The 25,513-nt window shown below is 52.7% G+C and overlaps 2 protein-coding genes across 5 annotated transcripts; one reads left to right on the top strand and one right to left on the bottom strand.

Moving 5' to 3' along the window:
* The first annotated feature begins 209 nt into the window (after positions 1-209).
* Positions 210-20,668, top strand: Abcc10 (ATP binding cassette subfamily C member 10). Of its 3 annotated transcripts, XM_050122796.1 has the most exons (21): positions 210-426; positions 2,502-3,723; positions 3,830-4,057; positions 5,612-5,768; positions 6,196-6,305; positions 7,776-7,855; positions 8,786-8,957; positions 10,118-10,216; positions 10,614-10,803; positions 11,356-11,433; positions 12,212-12,406; positions 13,233-13,383; positions 13,538-13,718; positions 16,634-16,977; positions 17,195-17,364; positions 17,821-17,981; positions 18,260-18,522; positions 19,357-19,502; positions 19,582-19,679; positions 19,823-19,935; positions 20,262-20,668. In XM_050122796.1, exons 1-21 carry the CDS (start codon positions 266-268, stop codon positions 20,422-20,424), a joined length of 4,482 nt encoding a protein of 1,493 aa, XP_049978753.1. In that variant the 5' UTR covers positions 210-265; the 3' UTR covers positions 20,425-20,668. The 3 variants fall into 3 exon arrangements, 2 of the variants coding, with proteins under 2 accessions (XP_049978753.1, XP_049978754.1); XR_007588817.1 differs by lacking the exons at positions 18,260-18,522; positions 19,823-19,935; positions 20,262-20,668; XM_050122797.1 differs by lacking the exons at positions 17,821-17,981; positions 18,260-18,522; positions 19,357-19,502; ... (1 more) ...; positions 19,823-19,935; positions 20,262-20,668 and adding an exon at positions 17,487-17,814.
* On the bottom strand, positions 20,629-25,513 carry Dlk2 (delta like non-canonical Notch ligand 2). 2 transcript variants are annotated; one of them, XM_050122798.1, is made up of 6 exons: positions 25,247-25,513; positions 24,639-24,769; positions 24,312-24,501; positions 23,028-23,158; positions 22,270-22,414; positions 20,629-21,546 (listed from the first exon to the last, which is right to left on the bottom strand). In XM_050122798.1, exons 2-6 carry the CDS (start codon positions 24,712-24,714, stop codon positions 20,814-20,816), a joined length of 1,275 nt encoding a protein of 424 aa, XP_049978755.1. In that variant the 5' UTR covers positions 24,715-24,769; positions 25,247-25,513; the 3' UTR covers positions 20,629-20,813. The 2 variants fall into 2 exon arrangements, with proteins under 2 accessions (XP_049978755.1, XP_049978756.1); XM_050122799.1 differs by having other exon boundaries at positions 24,312-24,375; positions 25,247-25,509.

Here is a 25,513-nt window from a genome sequence, read left to right as displayed (position 1 = left end):
ATTGAAATTTGGCACAAACGTCTTTAGGCTTGCAGTCCTGGATTCTGGGAGGCTGGAGGCAGAAGCGGCAGCGTAAGTACCAGGACCTAGAAGCTCGACCCCTCTGGGTAGCGAGCCTTCCTTGCTAGCCCCGGAAGTCCTGTAAGAATGGGCGGGCCCTAGCTGGAGGCGGAAGTGAGGGGCGGTCCGGACTGGGGGGCGGGGTTTTGTGGGGGACGGGGTACCGAAGCCTGTGACTCTCGACTTCTGCCCAGGTGAGGTGTCTATGGAGAGGCTCCTGGCCCAGCTGTGTGGCACCGATGAGGCGCGACCGCTCCCGCTGTGGGAAGGGGACACCACGGGCCACTGCTTCACACAGCTGGTGCTCAGCGTCATTCCCCACGCGCTCCTCGCCGTCCTCAGTGCCTGCTACTTGGGTACCCCAAGGTGGGTAACTGAAGCGAGACGCCCTCTCTCCCGGGTGTCACTGGAATTACGAGGTCTCTGGGGTAGGGCAGACGCAGAATAAAAGCTGACTGTTGGCACTTGGTTGAGTCTCAGCAGTGTCGAGAGGGTTAATGAAACAGGGCGTTTAAACAGATACTGCAGCACCGGGCTGTGTCCTTAAAGTCGCCAGTGCATTTCTCTTGCAGTTTTACATGTCCAGACACAGCTGCCATGAATTGGAGGCAAACATGGATGAGCGTGTTAGCTGAAAAAGATGACTTATGTTAGTTATAGGGCCGGGGGCACAGCACTTCCATCCATAAAGTCCTGCTGTGCTGTCTGTAGTCAGATGCAGACTCCGCGGAAGAGAAGCTGTGAGGAGAACAAAATCAGAACCCTAGAACTAACTTGACTTCGTGTTGTAAGACGTTGGTGCTAACTAAACTCGCCTTGATCTTATATTTAGTTCTTGGATGACCAAGTTGTTAATGAGGCAAAAGCCTAGGGGATCTTAGCACAGATACCCACAGCCTGCTCAAATCGATCCAATCAGGAAGAGAGATTGCAATTTGGGGAAAAAAAAAAAAAAAAAAAAAGTAGAGCCCTAGCGGGCAAAGTGGCATTGGGTACCCTGGAGCTAGAGTTACAGAGGGCTGTGGGCTATCGTGTGGGTGCTTGGAGCCAAACTCAGATCTTCTGCAAGAACAGCCAACTCTCCTGTGCCATGCCTCCCTTGCCCAGTTTTCTTTTATGTGAACTTTCAATGCATTCTGATATTCACTGCTACGTATTTTTTCTATAATTTTCTTTTTGGACAAAGTTTTGCTATGTAGCTTAGGCTGGCCCGGAACTCTCTGTGTAGACCAGGCTGACCTCCAATTCATGGAGATCTTTGCATTTCCACCCTGCCTGGTGCTAGGATTACAAGTGTATATCATCATGCCTGGCTCTGTGTTGGATCCATTTGTGGGGAGAGAGGTGTTGAGATGAGGTGTCAAATAGTCCAGTTTTGCCTTGAGCTAGTGGTCTTCCTGACCCACCTCCCAACTGCTGCGATTACCAGGTGTGCTCCACCATACCCAACCTGTATTTGAAGGTTTTTGTTTTTCAGGATCTAACTATGTAGTTTCCTGGATGGCCTGGAACTTGCTAAGTAGACCAGGCTGGCTTTGAACTCAGTTCAAACTGACTACTTGCCTCTGCCTTCCTAGTGCTGGGATTAAAGGTGTATACCTCCACACCTGGTTCCAGCTTGTATTTGATCCTTTTTAAAAAAAAATGCATCTATGTGGGTGTTCAGTGTGTGCTGTGTGTGTGTGTGTGTGCGCGCGCGCGCACGCGCGCGCGCACCTGCAGAGTCTAAAAGAGGGTATAGGATCCTCTGGAGCTGGAGTTATATAGGCAGTTGTGAGCTACTGGGAACTGAACTCGGGTCTTTTGGAAGAGCAGCAAGTACTCTTAACCACTGGGCCATCTCTCCAGCCCTTGTATTTGATTCTTAATGTAAACCTTTTGTTTATGAAAAGCATTTATGTTAAGAAGATATAGGCAGAACTGAAAGACGTTCCTCTCCAGCTGAGAGATCACAGGTTGGCCCACACCACTCTTTACAGTCAGGGGGGAAAGACTGGAGCAGAATATTCTGAGGCTTTGTAAATGGAGGCTCCCCTGTTAGAGGACAAGAGCTGCTTCTAAGTGCATGTCATCCCGCGATACTTCAGATGAGTTAAGGGTACTCTTGTGTGCATCGTTTTTATAAAAAGTGTTTATCTTTGTGTAAAATTTGTGGGTTTTTTCCTAATTAGAATTTTCAGGGTACTTACAACCTTAACTCAGACTTGTTAGTGCCTGTAGCAAAGAAATGAATCAGAAGGCCTGTGGGTAGATTAGAAAATGCATTGGGCAATCTGCGAAGGCTTCCTGGGAAGAAGGCTTTGGGTTTCAGGGTCAAGTAGGGCAGGGATGCCATACACACACCAGAAAGGGGATTTATTTCATCTAGCTTGTTGGAGGCAATGGGCATGTCTGAGTCTAGAGTCAGCCATAATGCGCCTCCTTTTCTCTTTTTCCTCTAGGACTTCCAATTATATCATACCTTTTAATCCCGGTTGGCGCCTCCGACTTGCAGCTTCCTTCCTTCTCTCTATCTTCCCGCTGCTGGACCTCCTTCCAGTTGCTCTGCCACCAGGGTCGCGCCCAGGACCCATAGGGCTAGAGGTGCTGACAGGGTGTGTGACAGCTGTGGCCTGGTTCACCCACAGCCTGGCCCTATGGGCATTGTTTCATTCCCCGCATGGCCGTTCCCGTGGACCCTTGGCTTTGGCTCTGGCAGCCTTCCTACCAGCACCAGCCCTAGTGCTGACGCTGTTGTGGCATTGCCAACGAGGCACATTTCTGCCCCCACTTCTCCCAGGTCCCCTGGGCCGTGTATGTCTTCTCATTCTGCAGCTGACAGCTGTCTTGGCCTATGGACTAGGCTGGGCAGCCCCTGGGGGGCCACGAGAGCCCTGGATTCAGGAACGCTTTTTATCCTCTGAGAGTCAAGAAAGAGAGGTGGCCGAAGATGGAGAGAGTTGGTTGTCACGTTTTTCCTATGCCTGGTTGGCACCCTTACTTGCTCGTGGAGTCCGTGGAGAGCTCCAGCAGCCCCAGGACATTTGCCGGCTCCCCCGAAGGCTGCATCCTGCTTACCTGGCCCGCGCCTTCCAAGCACACTGGAAGGAGGGGGCCCAGCTGTGGAGGGCCCTCTATGGGGCCTTTGGATGTTGCTACCTGGCTCTTGGACTGTTGAAGCTGGTGGGGACCATGCTGTCGTTCTCTGGGCCTCTGCTGCTCTCCCTATTGGTGGGCTTCCTGGAGGAAGGGCAAGAGCCCCTGAGCCATGGCGTGCTCTACGTTCTGGGCTTGGCCAGTGGGGCCGTGCTAAGTGCGGTGCTGCAGAATCAGTATGGGTACGAGATACGTAAAGTGACGCTTCAGGCACGGGTGGCTGTGCTGAGCATCCTCTACCGAAAGGCTTTGCAGCTTGGGCCTAACCGCCCTCCTACTGGGGAGGCCCTGAACCTCCTAGGCACCGACTCTGAGAGACTGCTTAACTTTGCTGGCAGCTTCCACGAGGCCTGGGGCCTCCCTCTGCAGCTGGCCATCACCCTCTACCTGCTGTACCAGCAGGTGGGCATGGCCTTCGTGGCTGGGTTGGTCTTGGCACTGCTGCTGGTACCTGTCAACAAAGTGATTGCCACTCGCATCATGGCCAGCAATCAGGAGATGCTACAGCACAAGGATGCACGGGTGAAGGTGAGAGCCTTCCAGGTTCAGCCAGACGGAGACCCTGCCCGGCCGCGAAGCAAAGGTGTGTTAGTGTTGCCTCACCGTCACCCCACTCTCTTGTCCCTGTCTCCAGCTCATGACAGAGCTGCTGAGTGGCATTCGAGTCATCAAGTTCTTCGGGTGGGAGCAGGCTCTGGGGGACCGAGTAAAGTCCTACCGCTCTCAAGAGTTGGGGCGACTTCGGGTCATCAAGTACCTGGATGCGGCCTGTGTGTACCTGTGGGCTGCTCTGCCAGTTGTCATCTGCATCGTCATCTTCATCACCTACTTCCTCATGGGGCACCAGCTCACTGCCACCAAGGTGAGAGCTGGGGAGGGGGTCTTAGGGTTGCCGTGATGAAACACCACAGCCAAAAGCAACTTAGGGAGGAAAGGGTTCATTTCACACACAGTTCCATCATCAAAAGCAGTGAGGACAGGAACTCACGTAGGGCAGGATCCTGGAGGCAGGAGCGGATGCAGAGGCCATGGAGGGGTGTTGCTCACTGACTCCCTCCTCATGGCTTGCTCAGCCCACTTTCTTATAGAACCCAGGACCAGCTGCCCAGGGATGGCCCCAGTCCACATGGGCTGGGCCCTCCCCCATCAATCACTAATTAGGAAAACGCCCTACAGACTTGCCTACAGTTGCGTTTTATGGAGGCGGTTTCTCAGGTCCTCTCTGATGACTGGCTTGGGTCAGGCTGGCATAAACTAGCCAGCACAGAGGGAGAAGGCGTCCCTAGGAAGAAATGGGAAGGGTCTACTGTGGTGTGGCCATGTGGATGTAGGCCCTTAGTGTTAACTGGGGACAGGGGAGAAGAAGGACCCTGGCCACCTTGCCCTTTCCCGGCAAAGGAGGTGGTCTCTGAGGGATGCTTTCTGATCTTGTATATATAGCTCTCTGTGTGTGTAAGGAATTCCTTTCTTCCCTCCCTTTATCTTCAACTTCCATTCAGGGCCAGACTTGGGGTCCTCTTGTGGAGAGTGCCTGTTTTTGTTTTGTTTTTAAAGATAAGGTCTTTCTGTATAGCCCAGGCTGCTGTCTAACTGGGTTGGGCCACTTTATGTCTATTGACATGGCCTCTGAGGCAAGGGATCCATAATCTAGTGTTAGGTATGGCCAAGGATCGAGATCTTCATTGTCACTCAGCTTTTAAGGAAGTCTCAGAGTGACCTAGATTAAGCACTTATCAAGAGAAGTTTGGGGGTTCGTGTGCAGCTCCTGTCAGAGCTAGTGCTCACTATATGGGGGTTCGTGTGCAGCTCATGTCAGAGCCAGTGCTCACTGTATGGGGGTTCGTGTGCAGCTCATGTCAGAGGCAGTGCTCACTGTATGGGGGTTCGTGTGCAGCTCATGTCAGAGGCAGTGCTCACTGTATGGGGGTTCGTGTGCAGCTCATGTCAGAGCCAGTGCTCACTGTATGGGGGTTCGTGTGCAGCTCGTGTCAGAGGCAGTGCTTACCCTGTGTGAGGCTCTGGGTCTGTATCCAGCATCAAAAATAGTAACCTGCACCTGGGCTGGGCGTAAGTGGCACACACCTTTAATCCCAGCACTCAAGAGGCAGAGGCAGGTGAATTTCTGTTAATTACAGAGAAATCTTTTCTTGAAAAACAAACAAAAATAGTAACCTGCATTCTTAAGGAACAGTTAGAATTTCTAGGATTCTCTGTCTTCTTCTCCCCAGGGTTTCTCTTTGTAGCCCTGGCTGTCCTAGAACTCTCTCTGTACTATAGAGAGGACCTGCCATTGCTAACCCCAGGGTAGCCTCGCCAGCTCCTCAGGTCTGCTGCTGTCCTGCTCCTGCCTGCATTGATGTGTCCACAGGGATGGTATTCTACCCTGAGAACAAGACTCACCCTTGCTCCCACTTAGGTGTTTACGGCACTGGCACTTGTGCGCCTGCTCATTCTTCCTCTCAACAACTTCCCCTGGGTGATCAATGGCCTCTTGGAGTCCAAAGTATCCCTGGACCGGATCCAGCGTTTCCTTGACCTTCCAAACTACAACCCTGAGGAGTACTACAGCCCTGGTAAGGAGGGGCTGGAGGGAAGGACCTAGCACATGGTGAGGGGGTGCTCTTTTCATTTTGAGACTTACTTTATGTGTGTGTGTGTGTGTGCCTGAGTGTGTGTGTATGTGTACCACATGTGTGCAGATACCATGGAGACCAGAAGAGGGCACTGGATCCCTTGGAACTTAAGTTAATGGGCATGAGCCTTATGAAGTGGATACTGGGAATGAAACTGGGGTCCTCTGGAAGTGTGCTCATAACCACTGAGTCATCTCTCTAGCCCTAGCCTCTTGAACTCTGTGCACAGGTGTCCAGAGAAGTCAGGAACAAAATCTAGACCCAACAGACTCAGACTGAATTAGCTGTGGGCCACTCGGTCAGGGACAGGTGACTCGCTGACATGCCAGCAGATGAGTGGTAGATGAGCTGCTTCGTCCCTGTCTAGATCCCCCCTGTGAGCCATCCACAGTCCTGGAGCTGCATGAAGCCCTGTTCTCCTGGGACCCAATTGGAACAAGCCAGAAAACCTTCATCAGTCACCTCCAAGTGAAAAAGGTTTGTGGGACAGACACCCTGGGAGAGTTCCTGGAAAGCAGGATGCCCAGACGGGTACACGAGGACTAATGCAGCTCTACCGGGAGGGAAAGGGGGCTTGGTGTGCAGCTTCCGGTCTGAGGGGAGACAGCCCCTCAGTGTGTGCATCTCCTCACACTGGCCATACCTCTCCCCGTATAGGCAGCTCACATCCAGCTTCCTCTCCAGTGTCCCTTTCCAGCTGCAGGGTTCAGAGCAGACCCCAGAGCTTTTCCACCATCCTTTCAGGCTGGGAACCTGGGAGAGAGGGCAAGCATCCTCTTTTGGGGACCTTTACAAACAGCTTAGGTGGTCCCCCATTCACTCTTGTGAAAAGTGTCATACCTTGTGACCCCAACGCAGCATATGTAGTCAGAGAGCTTATAATGGGAAATTCCTACAGGATGGTGACTTCTTCACTCTGGTCTGGAGTTTCTGCTCTCCTGACCTCTGTCTAACCCTTTGCTCCACGTCTCAACCTAGAGTTCTCCAGCAATGGCTGAATGGTCTCGACCACATTTGGCTCACGTTTCTGGCTTTTGTTGAATGCTTTGTTTTTCTTCTTAGTTCAGGCAAGACAAGGCTGGAATTTTTCAAAGGAATTTTACTAATGTGTTGGCTTTTTATTTTTACATATAGATAGAAGTCATAGAAACCCACTGGAGCTAGCCTAAGCAAACAAGAATTTGTAATAAGAATACATAGATGAATCACAGAGTTCAAAACAAGAGCTCAGATCTTAGGAGCAGCCCAGAGCCAGGCCTCAACTTGCAGCGCTTTTGGCCTTCTGTTTGTGTATTTGCCTCATGCTGTCTGTGGATTCTCCACTGAGCAGAATTGTGACCGCAGTCAGCCTTCCAACTTGTAGGCTCTAGCCAAGAAGAAAGCTGCCTGAGCCCAGTCCATCATTTCAAATGATCAGAGAGCAGCCTGGTACCCATTTGCAGATAGGTCAGCCCTGGCCTCGTGGACAAAGCTACAAGGACCCCTGCACGTTTCTAGGTTTTCTCCATGAGCCAGGAAAGGCTCTGTGCCTGTTCATCACAGCTGAGACAAAGGAAGAACAGATCACAAGAAAGGGCATGTCGCAGTGGGCTGCCTTTGTCCACTGTGCTGGGACACTGAAACATTAGCCAGCCCAGTCACCCTAAAGACAGGAATCCCTCTTCCCATGCCTGCCTCAGCATACCCTAGGAGTTCCTGGATATGTTCCTCTTCTCTGGCAGGTCTCATTCCCTCGAAGGCCTTTTACAGGCAGTGAAATTGAGTCTAAAGCGTGTGCAGCTTCTCTGAGGCAGATGCAGGCAGTCACTGAGGGATGGAGAGACCTTTTTCCCTGAAGACTTAACTGAGACCAAGAGCGTCATCAGTTGGGGGTTGGCCAGTGAAGAACCTCAGCCCCGTGCCCTTCCTCTACAGTCAGGCAGTCCTTACTGTGTAGCTTCCCTGCAGGGTGCGCTGGTGGGCATCGTGGGAAAGGTGGGCTGTGGGAAGAGTTCGCTGTTGGCCGCCATCACTGGGGAGCTCCACAGGTAATGAACTTCAGTGTGCCCCTGACTCTGGCTTCACCTTTTAGTAGCCATTTGCTGGGTCCCTGATGTGTGTGGGAATGTCTTGGGTCAGTGTATATGTGTATGTGGAGAGGCAGGGGCACATGTACAAAAAAGGTAAAAGTCAGCCCCTTTGTAGAGAGGGTTCAGTCTGGAGATGTGGAGGGGGTCAGGGTAAATCTGGGCTGAGATGAAGCTCAATTGGTAGAGTACTTGCCTAACTTGTACAGAAGCCTTGAGTTCAATTCCTAGTACCACATAAAACTGGGTATAGTGATCTATATAATCTCTGTGCTCAGGAGGTGGGGGCAGGAGTTTAGGTCATCCTTCTATACATAGCAAGTTCAAGACCAGCCTGGGATACATGAGACAAAACTAGTCAATAAAAGAAGCAGGGGAGATCATCATCACTCTAGAACAGTGGTTCTCACCCTTCCTCTCGCCACCACCCTTCAATAAGGCCCTCATGTGCTGACCCCACCCATAAAATGATTTTCCCTGCTACTTCCTAACTGGAATTTTACTACTGCTATGACTCATAATGTCAATCTCTATGCTTTATGATGGCCTTGGGGGTCGAGACCCACAGGTTGAGAACTGCTGCAGTCTGGAGTCTTAGTGTTAGAACAAGAAGAGAGGTCACATGTGCTGTTAGCTGTCTTTTCTGAAAATGGGGCTACACAGGGAAGAGGTCCACAGAGGGGTGAGGACTGGAGGGAAGCCATGCTTGCAAGTGAGGGTGAGCCCCACCTGAGCTCCACCGCATCTATAGGACGCTGCGGGGCTGGAGCCAAAGAGCTGCTTTCTCCAGCCGATAGTGGCCTCAGAGCCTGCCAGCTTCATCTGAGGAGGGCCTGGGCATGCAAGGGCTCGTTAAGGAACTGGTCCCCATGCTGCCCTGGCTCTCCGCAGGCTCTGTGGGTGGGTGGCAGTTTCAGAGCTGTCCAAAGGCTTTGGACTGGCCACCCAGGAGCCCTGGATCCAGTGTGCCACTATCCGAGACAATATCCTCTTTGGGAAGACATTTGATGCCCAGCTGTACATGGAGGTGCTAGAGGCCTGCGCCCTCAATGATGATCTCAGTGTGAGTACCTACCTGTCTCAGCTGCCTGCTTTCCCCTATGTCCCTAACATCCCAGACTAGATTACGTCTCTGGGAAGGGCTTCTGCACAGGTGTCACTCATCTAGGGCAAGCAACCAGCCTCTGGGCCTCCTAGAGTGTTCATCTGCTTGGTTCCCACTTCCCTGTAAAGCCCAAGAAGGATGGGAGGTTGTTGCACATAGAAGCCCTGAGGCCCCCAAAACTAGGCTAGGGTTCTCTGTGAGGCTTGGTTTGAAAGAGTCAAGGTCTTGTTTAAACCCTTGGGAAAGCTGCCAAGCCCATTAGATTGCCCCATACCCACAAGCCAAGTACTAAAAGCAACAGAGAGAAATCATATTTTTCTGTGAATTCTCCAGCCAATCCCCATGTCTCCTCTAGGACTGTTGTCACCACTGGCCTACTCAGATAAATGTGGAACTTCCTGGGCAGGAGGGCCTTTGACTTTGATCAAGGGTAATCTTGTGTCATTTTATCATTTGCTTCACATCTATGGGTGAGATGGTTCACCTACCTATGCTCTGGTCCCATCTGTGCGGAGGAAATAATGCCAGCCTTATAAGATCTGGCTCCAACTGATATGATTCTGTGTCTTAGTTACTTTTTTGTTACCGTGATAAACACCATGACCAAGGCAACTTTCGGAAGAAAGAGTTTAGCAAGGGCTTACAGTTCCAGAGGGTTAATCCTTGACCATCATGGCAGAGAGCATGGCTCTAGGCAGATAGATGTGGTGCTGGGAGCAGTAGCAAAAGATCACATCTTGAGACAATAGTCACAAAGCAAAGGGAGCTAACTGGAAACAACATTGCTTTTGTACCTCAAAGACTGACTGCATTGACACACCTCCTCCAACGAGGCCACACCTCTTAATCCTTCCTAAACAGTTCTACCATTAGAATGGGGGGGCCCATTCTTATTTAAACCACCACAGCCTGGAAGGTGTTAAGTAAGTGTTCAGTAGCTCCCAGGCATTGGAATTTGGGCTTATCTCCTGTAAACCACTTGTCCCAACTGAAGTGCAATCTCAAGCTTATGAGGCCTTCTGACCTCCACATTTTCTCTCTTCCCTTCAAAGGGAAAGGAGACAGAGTGGAAGGCATGGGGAGTTTGCAAACCCGCTGGGTGTCTTCTGTTCCTTCAGATCCTGCCTGCTGGAGACCAGACAGAGGTGGGAGAGAAGGGTGTGACCCTCAGTGGGGGACAGCGGGCTCGGATTGCACTTGCTCGTGCTGTCTACCAGGTAAATTGAGGTTGTGGGGCGGGGGAGTAGGTTGGTAGTCAAGGGTGTGGAAGCAGTCTAGAGGCAGATGGGGTTTGGCTGAGCAAGGCCAGGCATATTTCTGTTTGCATTTGCTTTTTTCCTCCCTCACTCCACGTCCTGAGGCATTGGCTATCCTACCTCCTGTTTTCAGATTCAAGGCAAAAATAAAGGCCTGTCGTACTGGGGCCCAGCAAGGCACTGGACCCACATCTCTGACTTTACACTCAGTTGGAGGGAAGTCTATCGTGTCTCATCTCTTTCCTATAGTGTAGAGCTGTTCTCACCTGTCATGTCTGATTGCCTTGAAATTTGGGTCTGGGAGAGCCTCTGAGCCAAGGATTTGAGCCATAGTGCCTGCCGTGTTCTTTCTGTCTAGGAGAAAGCCTTCTATCTCCTTGATGACCCTCTGGCTGCTGTGGATGCAGACGTGGCCAACCACCTGCTGCATAGGTGTATTCTGGGGGTGCTGAGCCACACCACTCGGCTGCTGTGTACCCACCGCACTGAGTACCTCGAGAAGGCTGACCTGGTACTGTTGATGGAGGCCGGGCACCTGGTCCGGACAGGTACAGAATGGCAGGGGGAGTGCCACCTGCAGAGCAGACCTGCCACCCTTCCATATGCAGCCCGAGTGCATTTCAGCTCTTCCTTCCCTCCCCACAGAACCAGCATGAGAAAAGAGGAAAACAGGCAGGGGGTGGGGAGACAATGTGCTTGAGCCTTAGAGTTTAGCTGCCTGGAGCTTTGAGAGCAATCATGTGGCTTCAGAGAAGTGAGCAGTGACCTGAAGAATGGCAGAGCCCTGATGGCTTGTCCAGGGGGCATGGCCACCTGCAGAGCTCAATGGCAAAGCAACAGGAAGAAGTGAGGCCCAGCTGGAATGACTTGAGCAGAGGCTCCACGGTAGTGACAGCTGATACTGTGCAGGTGGTGGGGAGGGGTGTTGATGTTCATGGCACGAGCTGCTGCTAGCTACACTCCAGGTACACAGCTGTGGACCTAATGAGCTACTCAGATAGGCTAGTGAGAATGAGCAGAAAGAAGGGAAGCTGGGATCACACACACTTAGAAAGGCCTAGTGTGGACCCATTACAGCGTCCTCCCTTTCTTCCTTATAGGGCCTCCCTCAGAGATTCTGCCATTGGTTCAAGCTGGCCCCACAGCCTGGACTAAGGAGGAAGAAGTGACTGACTCAGGTATGGTCTAGGGGTGGGAAGAAGAGGCTGGGATTTTCTCCTCTTTCTTTGTGTCTATATGTGTATCATGGAACGTCCCAGACAGGATCTCACTGTACAGCCCAGGCGGGCCTTGAACTTCCTGAGTGGCCGAGACTGGCTTCAAGAGGCACAGATGTGTGTCACATATATGGAAACATTGGTTGTCTCTCTTTTTTTTCCTCCAAGTCCTGGGAGTCAAACTCAGGGCCCTGCCATGCTCAGCAGAGGCTGTGCTGCCCTTCTTCAGTCTCAGGGTTTGGTTGTTGTTGTCATTGTTGAGACAGGGTTTCTCTGTCACCACATCTGTCCTGGAACTCGCTCTGTTCCGTTGTTGTCATTGTTGAGACGGGGTTTCTCTGTCCACCACGTCTGTCCTGGAACTCGCCCTGTTCTGTTGTTGTTATTGTTGAGACGGGGTTTCTCTGTCCACCACATCTGTCGTGGAACTCGCTCTGTTCCGTTGTTGTCATTGTTGAGACGGGGTTTCTCTATCCAGCATGTCTGTCCTGGAACTCGCTCTGTTCCGTTGTTGTTATTGTTGAGACGGGGTTTCTCTGTCCACCACGTCTGTCCTGGAACTCGCTCTGTTCTGTTGTTGTTATTGTTGAGACGGGGTTTCTCTGTCCATCACGTCTGTCCTGGAACTCGCTCTACTTTTTGTCAACACACAATGGGAACGATTTTTAAAGCCTGCCTGCCCCTGTGAAACATTCGCATACCAAGCGTAATTCCTCTGAGGCCTTCCTGATTCTCACAGGCAAGTCCCTGTCAGTACAGAACCTGGAGAAAACAACCGAGGGGCTGGAAGTGGAGCAGAGCACATCTGGCCGCCTAGTGCAGGAAGAAAGCAAATGCGAGGGTGCCGTGGCCCTACATGTATACCAAGCGTACTGGAGGGCCATGGGCAGTGGCCTGGCTGTTGCCATCCTCTTTTCTCTGCTCCTCATGCAAGGTGAGACTATCCCAGAAGGTCCTGGCCCGCCCCCTCCACCGCATCCCCCGCCGTGCTGCCCAGGCACTCAGGACTGCATTCACCTGGGAACCACAAGTGCAGAACCTTACCATGCACAGACGACAGTTGATACAAAAAGTGTGCCCCAATTTCGAGGATTCCAGTGGTCAGCTGGACGTAGTACTCCATCATGGTCCTCTTTTTTAATTAACAAAAATATTCATTTTCTGCATGAGTGTTTGCCTGCATGTATGTCTAGGCGCTGTGTGCATGCTTGCTACACACAGGGGTCAGAAGACACCAGGTCGTCTGGAACTGGAGTTACAGATGGTTGTAAACGATTATATGGATTTTTGAGGATTGAACCTGGGACCTCTGCAAGAGCAGCAAATGCTCTTAACTGCTGAGCCATCTCTCCAGCCCCCATGATGATCATCTTTTTAAAAACTGTATTATTACGGTTTTTTTGAGACAGGGTCTCACTGTGCAGCTCATGCTGGTTTGGTTGGCCTTGAATTTGCAATCCCCCAGCCTTAGCTTTTGAATATGGAAATTATAGGTGTTTACCACCATGCCTGGTTTCCACAGCTAGCTATTGATCTGCCATCCAGGCAAGTTCTGTTCTGCAAAACTGGTCATATTGTTCATGGAGCTGATGGGTCTAGGAACAGTGCAGAGTAGGAAAGACCAAGGGTAGTAGCAAGATGTAGAGGCCCAAGGAGGCATGCAAAGGAAGGAAGACTCCACTGCGGGCTGAGAATGTGAATGTCTGAATAGAACCAAGCAGATGAATCTCTGCAACTTCTCCCTTCCCCTCCATGTCCAGCCACACGCAACGGTGCTGATTGGTGGCTCTCTCACTGGCTCTCTCAGCTGAAGACAGCGGGGAACAGCTCCAAGGAGGGTCCAGCTTCCTCCAGCCCAGACTCCACAGTGCTCTTCCGCCCACCGCTGCTTCTCTTCTCCAGAAACTTCTAGTGAGTGGCTGAGGCCAGGAGCAGGTTTGCCTAAAGAGGGAGGGCATGCTTGGAGCTGTCTTTTAGAGGGTGGGAAGAGGTGGTCCTAGAGAAGGGAAGGGACATCTAAGGAAGCCTTCTTTGAGTCACCTACAGTCTCCTCTCCACTACTCAGCACCCCACTGCTCAACGCCGCTTCCAATGGCTCCTCAGATGTCCACTTCTACCTCATCGTGTACGGAGCCATTGCTGGAGTCAACTCTCTCTGCACCCTTCTCCGGGCAGTCCTCTTTGCAGCCGGTGCCCTTCAAGCAGCTGCCACCCTACACCACCGCCTACTGCATCGACTCCTCATGGTGAGGTGATGGGAAGGTGAAAGACATCCCCAGGCTTGTATCCCCCAGTGCATGGACTACATTCCACATTCCCTGTCCACACAGTAGCCTCTGGCAGGTGGGGCAGCATGTAATACTCTCAGGCCAGAAAGTACCGAGTCGGGAACACCTGGGTGTGAGTCCAATAGTGTCAGCCTATAGCTTTTCATCCATAAAGAGGGCAAATGAGAGGACATTCCTCGGAGATTCATCTGGAACTTTGTAGTTCATGCAAGGCCTGTTTTCTCTTTTGTGTTCTTTATTTCCCTTTATGTCTACACTGTTTCCTTTTCCCTTCCCTTCCTTGATAAGCTTCCTTACTAAGGGTTTTTAATATGTTATCTTTTTTGTTTGTTCATTATAGAATGGATGTATTTTATGTGCATGCATGTTTTTAAATTTTTATTTCTTGTGTATATATATATATCGGTTTTTTTTTTTTTTCGAGACAGGGTTTCTCTGTGGTTTTGGAGCCTGTCCTGGAACTAGCTCTGTAGACCAGGCTGGTCTCGAACTCACAGAGATCCGCCTGCCTCTGCCTCCCGAGTGCTGGGATTAAAGGCGTGCGCCACCATCGCCCGGCTTATATCGTTGGTTTTGAAAGTGTCTTATTATAGCTCTGACTGACCTGGAACTCACAGATATCCACCTATCTCTGCCTCCCAAGTGATAGGATTACACCCCATTCTGCGCATGTATTTTTAATCCTAGTTATTGATAACTTTTATCTAGAGCTATTTCAAAAATCCACTCCTACCAGGCATACTTATAAGCACCTTTGGAAGGTTGAGGCAGGAATCTCCTGAGTTTGAAGCTAGACTGGGCTACATAGTAAGCTCAAGAGCAGCCTGTGCTAGGATGAGACCTTGTCTTTAAAAAAGTAAAGTTAAGATGCATTGCTATTGTGTATTTTGTCCTTTGCTTTCTCATCTATATAATAAGAAATGAATTGATTGACATATGGAAAATGCTTAAGTTAGTGCCTGGCACCCAGTAAGTGCTCATTTAGTTGTTATTTAATTTCATTTTATTAGCAACAGGCTCTCACTGTGTAGGCCAGTCTGGCCTCCAACACTAGATCCTCCTGCCTCTGCCTCCCAAGTGCTGGGGATAAAGGTGTGCGCCACCACCAATTGGCCCCGAGCCCTTTCTTAACCTGTTATGGTCTTACAGTACCCTGTGGGGTAATCTTACCCCATTTTACAGGCAAGGGAAGAGCTGAGCATTGAAATGGCCCGGCCAAGTCTAGGTCTGTGGGAGAGCCAGTCCGTGGACCTGTCACTGTTTGTGTTGGACTCTGGCGTCCAAACACCGAGAAGGAGTCACCCCCAGAGACCATCTCATATATTACAGTTGATGCAAAAGCATGAGGATTTTATTAATTCTGTCATGTCAGGGTCCCCCAGCATTCGGGAAGCCGAGGGACCTCAAATAGCGGGTACAGTCTACTTTTAAAGGGGCCACAGAAGCAAGGGGGGTTGTTCTTTGACTATTCTGATTGGCTTATTTGAAAGGGCTATTACCAATAATTGACTGGAGAGCTGTTGCCAGATCAGATGAGGTAAGAGGTCATTTTGACCTCGTTTCCCAGGGGACCGAACCAAAGCATACGTATATGGGTAATTGTTCAGGAACTGAGTACGTGCGAGTGTAGCTGTTAGGTCTTTGGTTCCCAGGGGAGGAGGGGAAGCACTATGGCACAGAGGCTGAGAGGATTCAGAATTGTCAAAAATGGCTTCAGGATTGTCTTAAAGTCTTACATTTGGATTTTGGTGACTGCCGCAAATTTCTCCTAAGTGTGTCTGGAGAGTGACTTCCAAATCATCTGGTTCCTGCCTTCCAACGGGCTGTTTTTAGAGTAAAAGCAGATGAAGATAAAGACAGGGAAGAATAGTTTTGAAGCTGTGACTCTCAGCGTTAGTCCAAGCAGCACTTATGAGCACTTATGCCAAGCACTCTGCCTCTCTGAGCTGCTCTAATTCTTTCTCGTTGCGGTCTTGTGAGAGGGGGTTGAACTGTCATCCTCACTCTCCCCTTGTTTTTATGACAAGGTCTCACTCTGTAGCTCTGGGTGTCCCGGAACTTGCTGTATAGGCCACCCTGGCCTTGAACCCATAGAGATCTCCCTGCCTCTGCTTCCCCAGTGTTGGAATTAAAGGTGTGCGCCACCAAGCCTGACTGCCCCACACTTTTTTTTTTTTAGATTGAGCATGGGTTTATTATGGAAAGGAGAGAACTCCCTAGAATGGGAGGAATAAATACCCTGTTGTCCCTGTTTTTAAGCTGAGGATCAGGGATCTTGGAGAGAAAAGCACATTCCTTGCCTGGGGTCTCACATCTCCTAAGTGGCAGACCTGGAAATCAAACTGCAGTCTGAGTCCACCTGAGCTTTTGTTTGGTTTGGGTTTGGTTTGGTTTTGTTTTTGAGGTAGGGTTTCTTATTGTCTCCGACCCTGACTTCTAACTCTCCTGCCTCCATTTCTGAGTGCTGGGATGTATGTATGCACTAGCACAGCCAGGCTCAGAGCCTGAACCTTCCCCACACCTTACCTGGCACAGGCAGGCTTTTCCTCCTGGCGTCTAAGGCTCGCTCGTCGGCCCAAAGTGCCCATCTTGTGGAGAAAGATTAGCTCTCTTTTCTTGAAGGAGCAGTAAGCGTGCCCAGCCCAGAAGACGATGAATGCTTAGCATGGCCTTGAAGGGTTCCCTGGTCAGAGGAACTGGGGTCTTTCTCACCTTGAGATAGCTCCCTCCAAGTTCCAGTCCCTCTCTTCCTTTGGGGGATATATTATTCTTTTCTCTACTGTAGGCCATCTTTCCTATCTCACCCCTCACCAACCTGCCCACCAACTCTTTTTCTTCAGCCCTTGACCTTGTCCAACTACCTTCTCTTCCAGGCACAGGTGACTTTCTTTGACTCCACACCCTCAGGCCGGGTCTTGAACCGCTTCTCCTCAGATGTAGCCTGTGTAGATGACAGCCTGCCTTTCCTCCTCAACATTCTGCTGGCCAATTCCGTAGGCCTGCTGGGCCTCCTGATTGTGCTAGGTTCTGGTCTGCCCTGGTTGCTGCTGCTGCTGCCACCTCTGAGCTTCATCTACTACCGAGTGCAGTGCCGCTACAGGGCCTCCTTCCGGGAGCTGCGTCGCCTGGGCAGCCTCACCCTGTCTCCGCTCTACACCCACATGGCTGACACCCTGGCCGGCCTCCCAGTGCTCCGGGCTGCAGGGGCCACTTACAGGTGCATCTCCCAGCTGGAATCGGGGGTGGGAGGCAAGGTAATGGGGGTGCATTCAAGGGTTAGGAGTAAAGGACACTGGGAAAACGTGAAATGTGAGAATCAGAAGAGAGTAAGGTGGAGCGGGGTGGGTGTGTAGGTCAGCCTCCAGGAAGGGTGCAGGGAAGGGGATATCAGTACAGCAATGGAGTGGCCTCCCTTCCTTCCTGACCTCCTCCAGATTTGAGGAGGAGAACCAGCGACTCTTGGAGCTGAACCAGAGATGCCAGTTTGCTTCCTATGCCACGATGCAGTGGCTGGACATTCGACTGCAGCTCATGGGGGCAGCAGTGGTCAGCGCCATTGCCGTCATTGCCCTGGTGCAACACCAGAAGGGCCTTGCCAACCCAGGTACCACCGTGAGACCCATTACCCTTACTTTAGGAGCAGGTCATTCCAGATCCTTGACTCAGACCCCCCCCCCCCCACACGTCTCCCTCTCTCATCCTGCACCGCTGTCATCTCCTACCCAGTGTCCCCTGTGAGGATGCTTCATCAGAGCCATCATCACCCTCATTTCAGTGCTGAGGAATCCATGGGCAGAGGTGGATCTGGGACCAAACCAAGGCTTCTGCGACCCTCCTTCCCTTGCTCCTGTCTACCCCACTACTCTATCCCATCCCCCTTCATCTCTGGCCTGCCACCCTTCATTGCCTCCTTCTCCAGGTAGACTCCAATCCTTCCCTGTCCTCTGCCCTCTCCGTCACCTGCAGTCCAATGCTGGGATCCTCTTGCTCTCCACACTCCCTCCCACACACTTGTCAGTGTGTCCAGGTGTCCCCTAGTGGATGGCATTTCTCTCCCCAGGGCTGGTGGGCCTCGTGCTGTCGTATGCCTTGTCCTTGACGGGTCTGCTCTCGGGCCTGGTGAGCAGCTTCACGCAGACGGAAGGCATGATGGTGAGTGTCGAGCGACTGGAAGAGTACTCTTGTGGCGTTCCCCAAGAGCCCCGAGGTCAGCCACTGCAGGTAAGTCGGCTCCTCCACCTAGGCCAGGGGTGCTGGTCCTGGGGGTCCTCCAGTCTTCCCAGGTCCTTTCCTTTAGATCCCTGCTGTCTTTTCCCATCCCCGAGCCTCTTGGTTTGACTGCCGCCATTCTTCACTGTACCCTCATTCCCATGTCCATCCTCCCATCTGCTCCCTACTTTCTCCACCTTTGCTATCCCCCCAGCCATCTTCCTCCGTCTTCCTCCTCCATCCTCCCACTCTGTCCTTGCCACCGTTCTTCCTTCCCCTCTTCCCCACAGACACCCTACCAGGGCATCAGGTGGCTGACCCGGGGCAGTGTGGAGTTCCAGGACGTGGTGTTGGTGTATCGGCCAGGACTGCCAAATGCCCTGGACAGGGTGACCTTCCGAGTGGAGCCTGGGGAGAAGCTGGGTATCGTAGGCCGCACAGGCTCTGGCAAGTCTTCCCTGTTCTCGGTGCTCTTCCGGCTGCTGGAGCCCAGTGCAGGGCGGGTGCTGCTAGACGGTGTGGACACCAGCCAGCTGGAGCTGGCGGAGCTCAGGTCTGGGGCCAGGTGGTTTGGGGATAGGGGAGAGGGCAGTGGGAGCCACTCTGGGAAGGTGAAAGGAAACTCAGGGCAGCCAATCAGCAGCCAAGGAAGATGAGGTGGACAGGTGAGGACAGGTAAGCTGTGACCCCGGCTGGCTGCAGGTCCATCCTCATCTTTTCCTGTACTTCCCAGAAGACCCCGTCTCCTCCAAACCCTAGCATAGCATCTAAACCAAGATGCCATGAGCCCTCAGCCTGTGTATTGGTAGCCAGCACGTGGGGTAGCTTGGGGCCCGGGTCAGTTGTACTCAGCCAGAAGTGATCTATCGCATCTGAAACTGTAGGTGCTCCAGCCCATTTACCTTAGCATCATTTTCTCCCAGTTCCGTAACATGGAAGTCTCATCCTGCGCCCACAGCTCCCTGGCCTGCCACTTCTGCCCTCTCCTAAGTCGTGGTGGTTTTTTCTTCCGGCTTGACCTTCTAGCTCCTTGGCCTCCTCCCACTGAGAAGTGCCTCCATCCCCTCCCACTCTCTTCATTGTCTGCCTGGCCACTGCAGGGGTCAGGGTCTCTGGGGCCAGTCCCACAGCTCAGCACAGTGTTCTCTGGTCGGCAAACCTCACTAGGCCAGAGTCCAGGCCTTTCTCTCTTTGGTCCTCCTCACAGTACCAGTGCTGTCCTAGGTGTGTGGCTAACCAGTGAGCTGGTGGATAAAGGGTGGGAAACAGAGGGAATGATATTTCTGTCTCATCCCCATATTTCCTTAGAAGTGCCAGACCCATAGGTAAACCTATGCTACAAGAAAGTGGACACATCCCCAGCCTGCTCCCCCTGTCCTGTTCCCAGATCCCAGCTAGCTGTCATCCCCCAGGAGCCTTTTTTGTTCAGCGGGACTGTGCGGGAGAACCTGGACCCCCAGGGCCTGCATGAGGACGGTGCCCTGTGGCAAGCCCTGGAACAGTGCCACCTGAGTGAGGTGATCGTCACTGTGGGTAAGTCCTGGGCCCTGGCCTGAAGAGCAGATGAGAAGCCAAGGGTGGCCCATTGGCAGTGGAGATGTTCTGCTTACAGGGGGTCTGGATGGAGAGCTGGGCGAAAGGGGCCGGAACTTGTCCCTGGGACAGAGGCAGCTGCTGTGTCTGGCCAGGGCTCTCCTTACAGATGCCAAGGTAAGAGAAAAGGAAGACACATCCAAGAGGCGGGGATGTGTGCAGGGAGGAGGTGGGTTGGGGAGAGTTTCACGGAAAGGCAGAGGTGGGGAACTGTAGGGATGTTACAGTCTTCTGCTCCCCTCCTGCTCCACATGGTCCAGATCTTATGCATAGATGAGGCCACGGCAAGTGTGGACCAGAAGACGGACCAGCTGCTCCAGCAAACCATCTGCAAACGCTTTGCCAACAAGACTGTGCTGACTATAGCCCACAGGTGTGAGAATACTCAGGGACAGTAGAGGCACAGACCTCTGACCTTTGCTGCCCCAGAGAGATCAGACTCCAGAGATGGTATTGGGTAGGCAGGGGATCAAAGGCCTGGGGACCTCAGCTCTTCTTCCTTCAGGTACAGCCCCAGGGCCCCTGGTAGCACACTATCTGGAAAAACACCACCATTCTTCCCATAGCACAGACCCCAGGGACTCCAACCTGTGGGGAACAAGCCTGTGCAGTCTGGAGGGGTCTGGAGGAAAACGGGGTGAGCTTTCTCTTTAGGGCATTGTACCCCTCTCCTACCACTGACAGTCTTCTCCCACACAGGCTCAACACAATCCTAAACTCAGACCGAGTGCTGGTGCTCCAAGCCGGGAGAGTGGTAGAACTGGACACGCCCTCTGCCCTGCGCAGCCAACCCCAGTCTCTGTTCCAGCAGCTCCTGCAGAGCAGCCAGCAGGGAGCCTACCCCCGCCCTGCAGGACGCTGAGCCTCCTTCCCACCAGGGTGGCTCATTTACCTTCCCCTCTGAGCATCTACCTCTCCTCTGCTTCCCCAGATGGGAAAGGGCACCCTGGCTTCCCCATGTAAATCACGGGTAGGTGGGTTGAAGGCTGAGGCTTTCTCAGAACTGGTCCACCACGGGCCTCTTCATCCAGAATTCTGGGACAGTTTTTCTTCCATAGATGCCCACTTTCATTTTCATAATTTTATTTGATAAAATTCCTATTTTACATTCTGTGTTTTAAAAAAATAGTATTTCTGGTATGAGGCTGAAATCCCCTGGAAGGGTGGACCAAAGCTGAGGGCTGGTGAGAAGGACCTCTAGTCTGAGATGTGAAGGAGACAAGGAAGGGGGCCAAAAAGCCCCTGCCTCCATCACAATGCTGTGGTCTTGCCAGGCTCGGGGGGCAGGTCTGGTGGCAGAGGGAACCCTGCTGGCAGCATTCTAACCTGGCACTCCTGGTCCTGCCGAGCTGGGGCATAGTGTGGGGCGGGGTAGCAACAGGGTCCAGTGGGGCAGATGCCCCGGCGCCATGCCCTCAAGGTCAGCAACACAGTGGCCAGGACCAGGGCAGCAGTGAGGGACCCAAACACCACCAGGGCCACCAGGCTAGACTCACCTAGCCCAGCCTCTTGCTTCCGCACCACCTCCTTCACTGAGATCCTCAGGAGGCCTGCCCCTGCACTGTGGGGGACGGGCCCTGTAGCTGGCACAAGTACAGCTGAGGTGGGTGTTTGTGGGACGCCCATTGTGGCGGGGGCTGGAGCACGTAAGACAAGCTCACAAGTCTTGCCACCATAGCCACTGGGGCAAAGGCAGTCAAAGTCATGGATGCGATCCCGGCAGCGAGCCCCTCTCTGGCATGGGCGGCTGGCACAGTCGTCTAGGTTGATGGTGCAGAATCGTCCAGCAAAGCCCTCGGGACAGAGGCAGGAAAAGCGGTTTATGCCATCAATACATGTGGCACCATTAGCACAAGGGCGCATCAGGCAGTCGTCCACGTTCACCTCACAGTGGGCACCCATGAATCCTGCCAAGCAGCGGCAAGTGAAGTTGAGGGCAAAACCCTGGTTGTCCTGGCACTGCCCGCCATTCCGGCATGGGGAGCTACAGTGAGAGAGAACATTGGTATCAACTTGCCAGTCAGTGTCCTGACCACTGATGCCCCCTTTCTTGCTGTGTCATCTTGGGCTGTTCCTTTTGAGTTTCAAATAACCTTATTTTTAAAATGTGAATAAAAATAGCCAGATCGGCTAAATGAGAGAAGCCAAGCAGTTAGCACACCCGCGGTCAGGCCCAAAGTCAAGGCTCAGAGAAGTGCTCTGTATTAGCTCCACAGGCTCTTAGACCTGCAGCGGAAATGGGGCAAGTCCAGCCCTGTGGCCGTTTCATAATCCACATAGGAAGAGCCAACTCGTAAGGTTGCTTGTCTGCTTTTGTGAGGAAGGACAGGGAATCCTAGGAGCCTCCCTGTGCCACCCTCCTCACCATTTGTGGTGAAGAAAGTTTAGAATCTGGAGAATTGGCTCAGTCGTTAAGAGCACTTCTTGTTGCAGAGGACCTGGTTTCGATTCCCAAAACCCTCATGGAGGCCCACCACCTCCTTGGGCACCAAACACAAATGTTCAGATATCTATGCAGGCAAAACACTCATAACAGAAAACAGAAAATAAAAGGTCGAGAATCTGAACCTGGCATACTGTCACCCTGGGGTTGTTATCCTGAGATGTCCTTGTGTGAGTCTGACTCTGTCTCCCGCCCTACTGGCAGCCCTGACTTTCTCTCACTGCCAGATTCTAGCCCAGCTTCCTCAGGGTCCCGGCAACTCACCCTGCCTGCTCACAGGGTCCAGCCTTGCGCTCACAGCCACGTCCGTGGAAGCCTGGCAGGCACACACAGTGATACTCACCGCCCCCGTCATATACACACTGGCCTCCGTTCTGACAAGGTGACTGTGAGGTGCAGATGTGCTCATCTAAAGAGATAAGAAGAGTGGGGTAGCCCCTCATATTGGTCTCCAGAACCCTTGTGGACCAGATCCAAGCTCTGAATGTGGCTCATACCTCAGCCCGCCCCTGCCAGTATGGTATGTTGGGGAAAGCTATGCTGAAGTAGGGTTCTGGAAGTTCCTGGCCTCAGCTCTGGCAGTCTGGGTCAAACTGACTTCAGACAAGTCACAGCTCTTGTGTGGACTGTAATTTCATCATGTTTAAACTGGGTACAACTTTTTTTTCTTTTTTTGGTTTTTCGAAATAGGGTTTCTCTGTAGTTTTGGAGCCTGTCTTGGAACTAGCTCTTGTAGACCAGGCTGGTCTCGAACTCACAGAGATCTGTCTCCTGAGTGCTGGGATTAGAGGCATGCACCACCACCGCCCAGCTAAACTGGGTACAACTTTTTAGCAGCTGTCTTTCCAACAGCGCAAGTTGATGTTGAGGATCCTTTCAAACTTCAAGTAGGAATGACATCAATAAGGATGTTCAAATCATTGAGGATTTGAGCAAGACACAATATGTTCTCAGTAAATAGTAAATATTAATGGTTGTTCTAGAGCTCATGGGCTCTATTGCCAATAGCCCCTCTACCCTACCTTTGTCACAGAACTTTCCTGCCCAGCCACTGTGGCAGATGCACTGCCATGGCTGGTGGCAGGAACCGTGCTGGCAGCCGGGCATCCTCACACAGCGCTCACAGTGCAGCCCCTCCCAGCCTGGGTCACACCTAGTGGGAGAAAGCACAGGCTCAGGACGTGTGTGTGTGTGTGTGTGTGTGTGTGTGTGTGTGTGTGAGGTAGAACTAACTAGCAGGACATGCAACAGTTCTAAAGGAAAAGCAGACCAGTCACGGGTAGGTGGAGGGCTGTGCATAAGCCAAGTGCGAAGGGCAGATACAAGTATCAGACAGACAACATCAAACTCAGCACCTACATTTTTTCTGGCTTCTCATAATCTGTTTTCTCACATGGAGGTGAGAAAACACCTTCCTTGAAGGGTATTGTTAAGGAAACAAACCGTGTCTGTAAAGGCCACTGGTGCCCTCCCTGGAGTCTCATTATACACAGCTGAGAGTAAGAGACCCTCCGAGGTCACTAGGATCATCTTCCCTTCGGGCTTCAGAGCAAATGGCTGCTGTTTGTTTTGCTTTGCTTTTATCAGAGTCAAGAAGACAAGGCTAGCCTGGAATCCTGACCTTCCTGGCCTGACTTCACAATCACTAGGACTTTTGTTGTTTTTTTCAAGACAGCATTTCTCTGTGTAGTTCTGGCTGCCCTGGAACTCTGTCTCTGTAGACCAGGCGGGCCTCGAACTCAGATTCACCTGCCTCTGCCAGAATTAAAGGCGCACACCACCAATGCCAAGTGACTTATTCTTTTACAAGCCCTCAAGGATGTTTGGTTTCAACCCTCCAGCACGGAGCCCCATGTAACAACCTGCCTTCGTCGGCTCACTTCTTGTGTCCAAACTTTTCTGCCACAGAATTTGCCCAGTCTGCCCTGGTGAGTCAATTGCAAGATGTGCTAAGAAAACACCCATCCCCACTGCAGCTTTTTTTCCAAAGCAGAACTTCTCTTTATATCCCCTTTCATGTGGCTCTGTCTCTAAACTCAACCTTTAGGCGCCTCTACCGGCATCGTCAGAGACAGAAGCCTTTGAGAGAATAAAAACTCAGATATCCAAGCTCTCCAGTAATAGGCAAAATGAGATAAGGGGAGGGGAGAAGGGGGAGAATTGGGGACTGGTCGTCCTGTTGTGTGAAAACAAACAACAGGGTCTTAAGCTCCTAGACACTGTTTTGGATTTTTGACCTGCTCATGGGTGTGGAGGGTCGAAAAGTGGGGAGCAAAGGATTTGAGACACATGTGCAACAGAAGTACCTGCAGGAGCCGTCAGGAGCACAGCAGCCGTGGGCCAGGTCACAGTGGGAGCTGCAGTCATCCGCTGAAAGAGATTGGTGTAGTACGTGTGAGTCTGATTCAGGGTCTGGCTTCCTGGGACGTGGGACTTGGTAGAAGTTTCCGTAGTTAGAGGGATTCGGCTCTGGGCATGGCAACACCGGCAGGCTTCCTATTCCAAAGGGATAGTACTCTCCAGCCAGATGGAATGGGGCGGCTGCAGTGCCGTCTCTAGCCAGCAGAGGTCAACGTGCCAGCGAGGACGGCTGAACAGGGCCGCGACCCGAACCCCGGGGCGCGCTCGCTCACCTCTGGCAGGCTGGCTGGTTGCCCCCAGGATGCACAGCAGGCACATGAGATGTAGACAGCGGCAGCCGCTGGGCATGGTCAGTTCCGGCCCCAGGAGGGACGGACGGATGAACGGCCAGACGTGTAGACACCTGTTGGATGACACTGGCTAGGAGACGGCCAGACTGAGATAGCGGTATTGATACCGGTTCCAAGTGACAGGAGCCGGAGGAGAGGGACTCAACGACTGGGGTGGGAAGCAAAAGGGCGGAGGCGAGGAATGGATGAGCAGACGAAGGGACTGGAGACAGAACCCTCTAGCCAGGTCTGAGAGAAAGAGGCCAAAGACGGGCAGCGGCGAGCGTGGCCACGGCGTGGGAATGGCCAGGGCTGGTGGTCCAGGTAGAGGGGTCGCAGGGATGGGGACAGCGCTGAGAGGCCAGCGCGACACGACCTGGGGCCTGGGGGGGAAAGAGGATCGGCTCCCAGTTCCCAGCCGCAAGCGGTCTCCGCCAGGGTCCTCCGACACCCACCCACCCACCCAGGCCTGGCTCTCAACCACCCTACTCGCTCCACGGCGCTCGGGCCTGGGGTCCCCACCACGCGCCCGTGTCCTCCTGGCTTCTCACCTCCGGCTGGGAGGCGACCGGTCCCCAGGGCACAGAGTCAAGCGCGATCCGACGGACTGGGCCGGGGGGCCGCCCCTAGCTGGCCGCGGGGCTCTGCGCCGAGGTGGCTGCCATGCCAGCCGAGCGCTCGGGAATCTGGGGCTGCAGGCGACCCCGAGCGGCGGCAGCGGCTCCTCGCGCTCGGCCCCCTGCCAGGGGCGGCGTGTGCCGGCGGAGCCCGCCTCTCCCCTCCCGCCGCCGCGGCCCGCCCCGCACCGACAGCTCCCC

The sequence above is a fragment of the Alexandromys fortis genome, unplaced genomic scaffold (genome assembly GCF_014885135.2).
Source record: "Alexandromys fortis isolate MF-2015 unplaced genomic scaffold, M_Fortis_MF-2015_v1.1 scaffold_212, whole genome shotgun sequence".
NCBI lineage: Eukaryota > Metazoa > Chordata > Mammalia > Rodentia > Cricetidae > Alexandromys > Alexandromys fortis.
This window is presented reverse-complemented; position numbering and strand designations above follow the sequence as displayed.

Bases quoted from the DNA above. Each gene is read 5' to 3' on its own strand.
- Dlk2 (XM_050122798.1), bottom strand. From the start codon at position 24,714: ATGCCCAGCGGCTGCCGCTGTCTACATCTCATGTGCCTGCTGTGCATC. The intron at 23,159-24,311 runs GTACTTCTGTTG...TTCTCCCACTAG, and splicing joins GCTCCTGACGGCTCCTGCAG to GTGTGACCCAGGCTGGGAGG. The intron at 21,547-22,269 runs GTGAGTTGCCGG...CTCTCACTGTAG, and splicing joins GGACCCTGTGAGCAGGCAGG to CTCCCCATGCCGGAATGGCG.
- Abcc10 (XM_050122796.1), top strand. From the start codon at position 266: ATGGAGAGGCTCCTGGCCCAGCTGTGTGGCACCGATGAGGCGCGACCG. The intron at 12,407-13,232 runs GTGAGACTATCC...CTCCATGTCCAG, and splicing joins TTCTCTGCTCCTCATGCAAG to CCACACGCAACGGTGCTGAT. The intron at 13,384-13,537 runs GTGAGTGGCTGA...TCCACTACTCAG, and splicing joins CTCTTCTCCAGAAACTTCTA to CACCCCACTGCTCAACGCCG.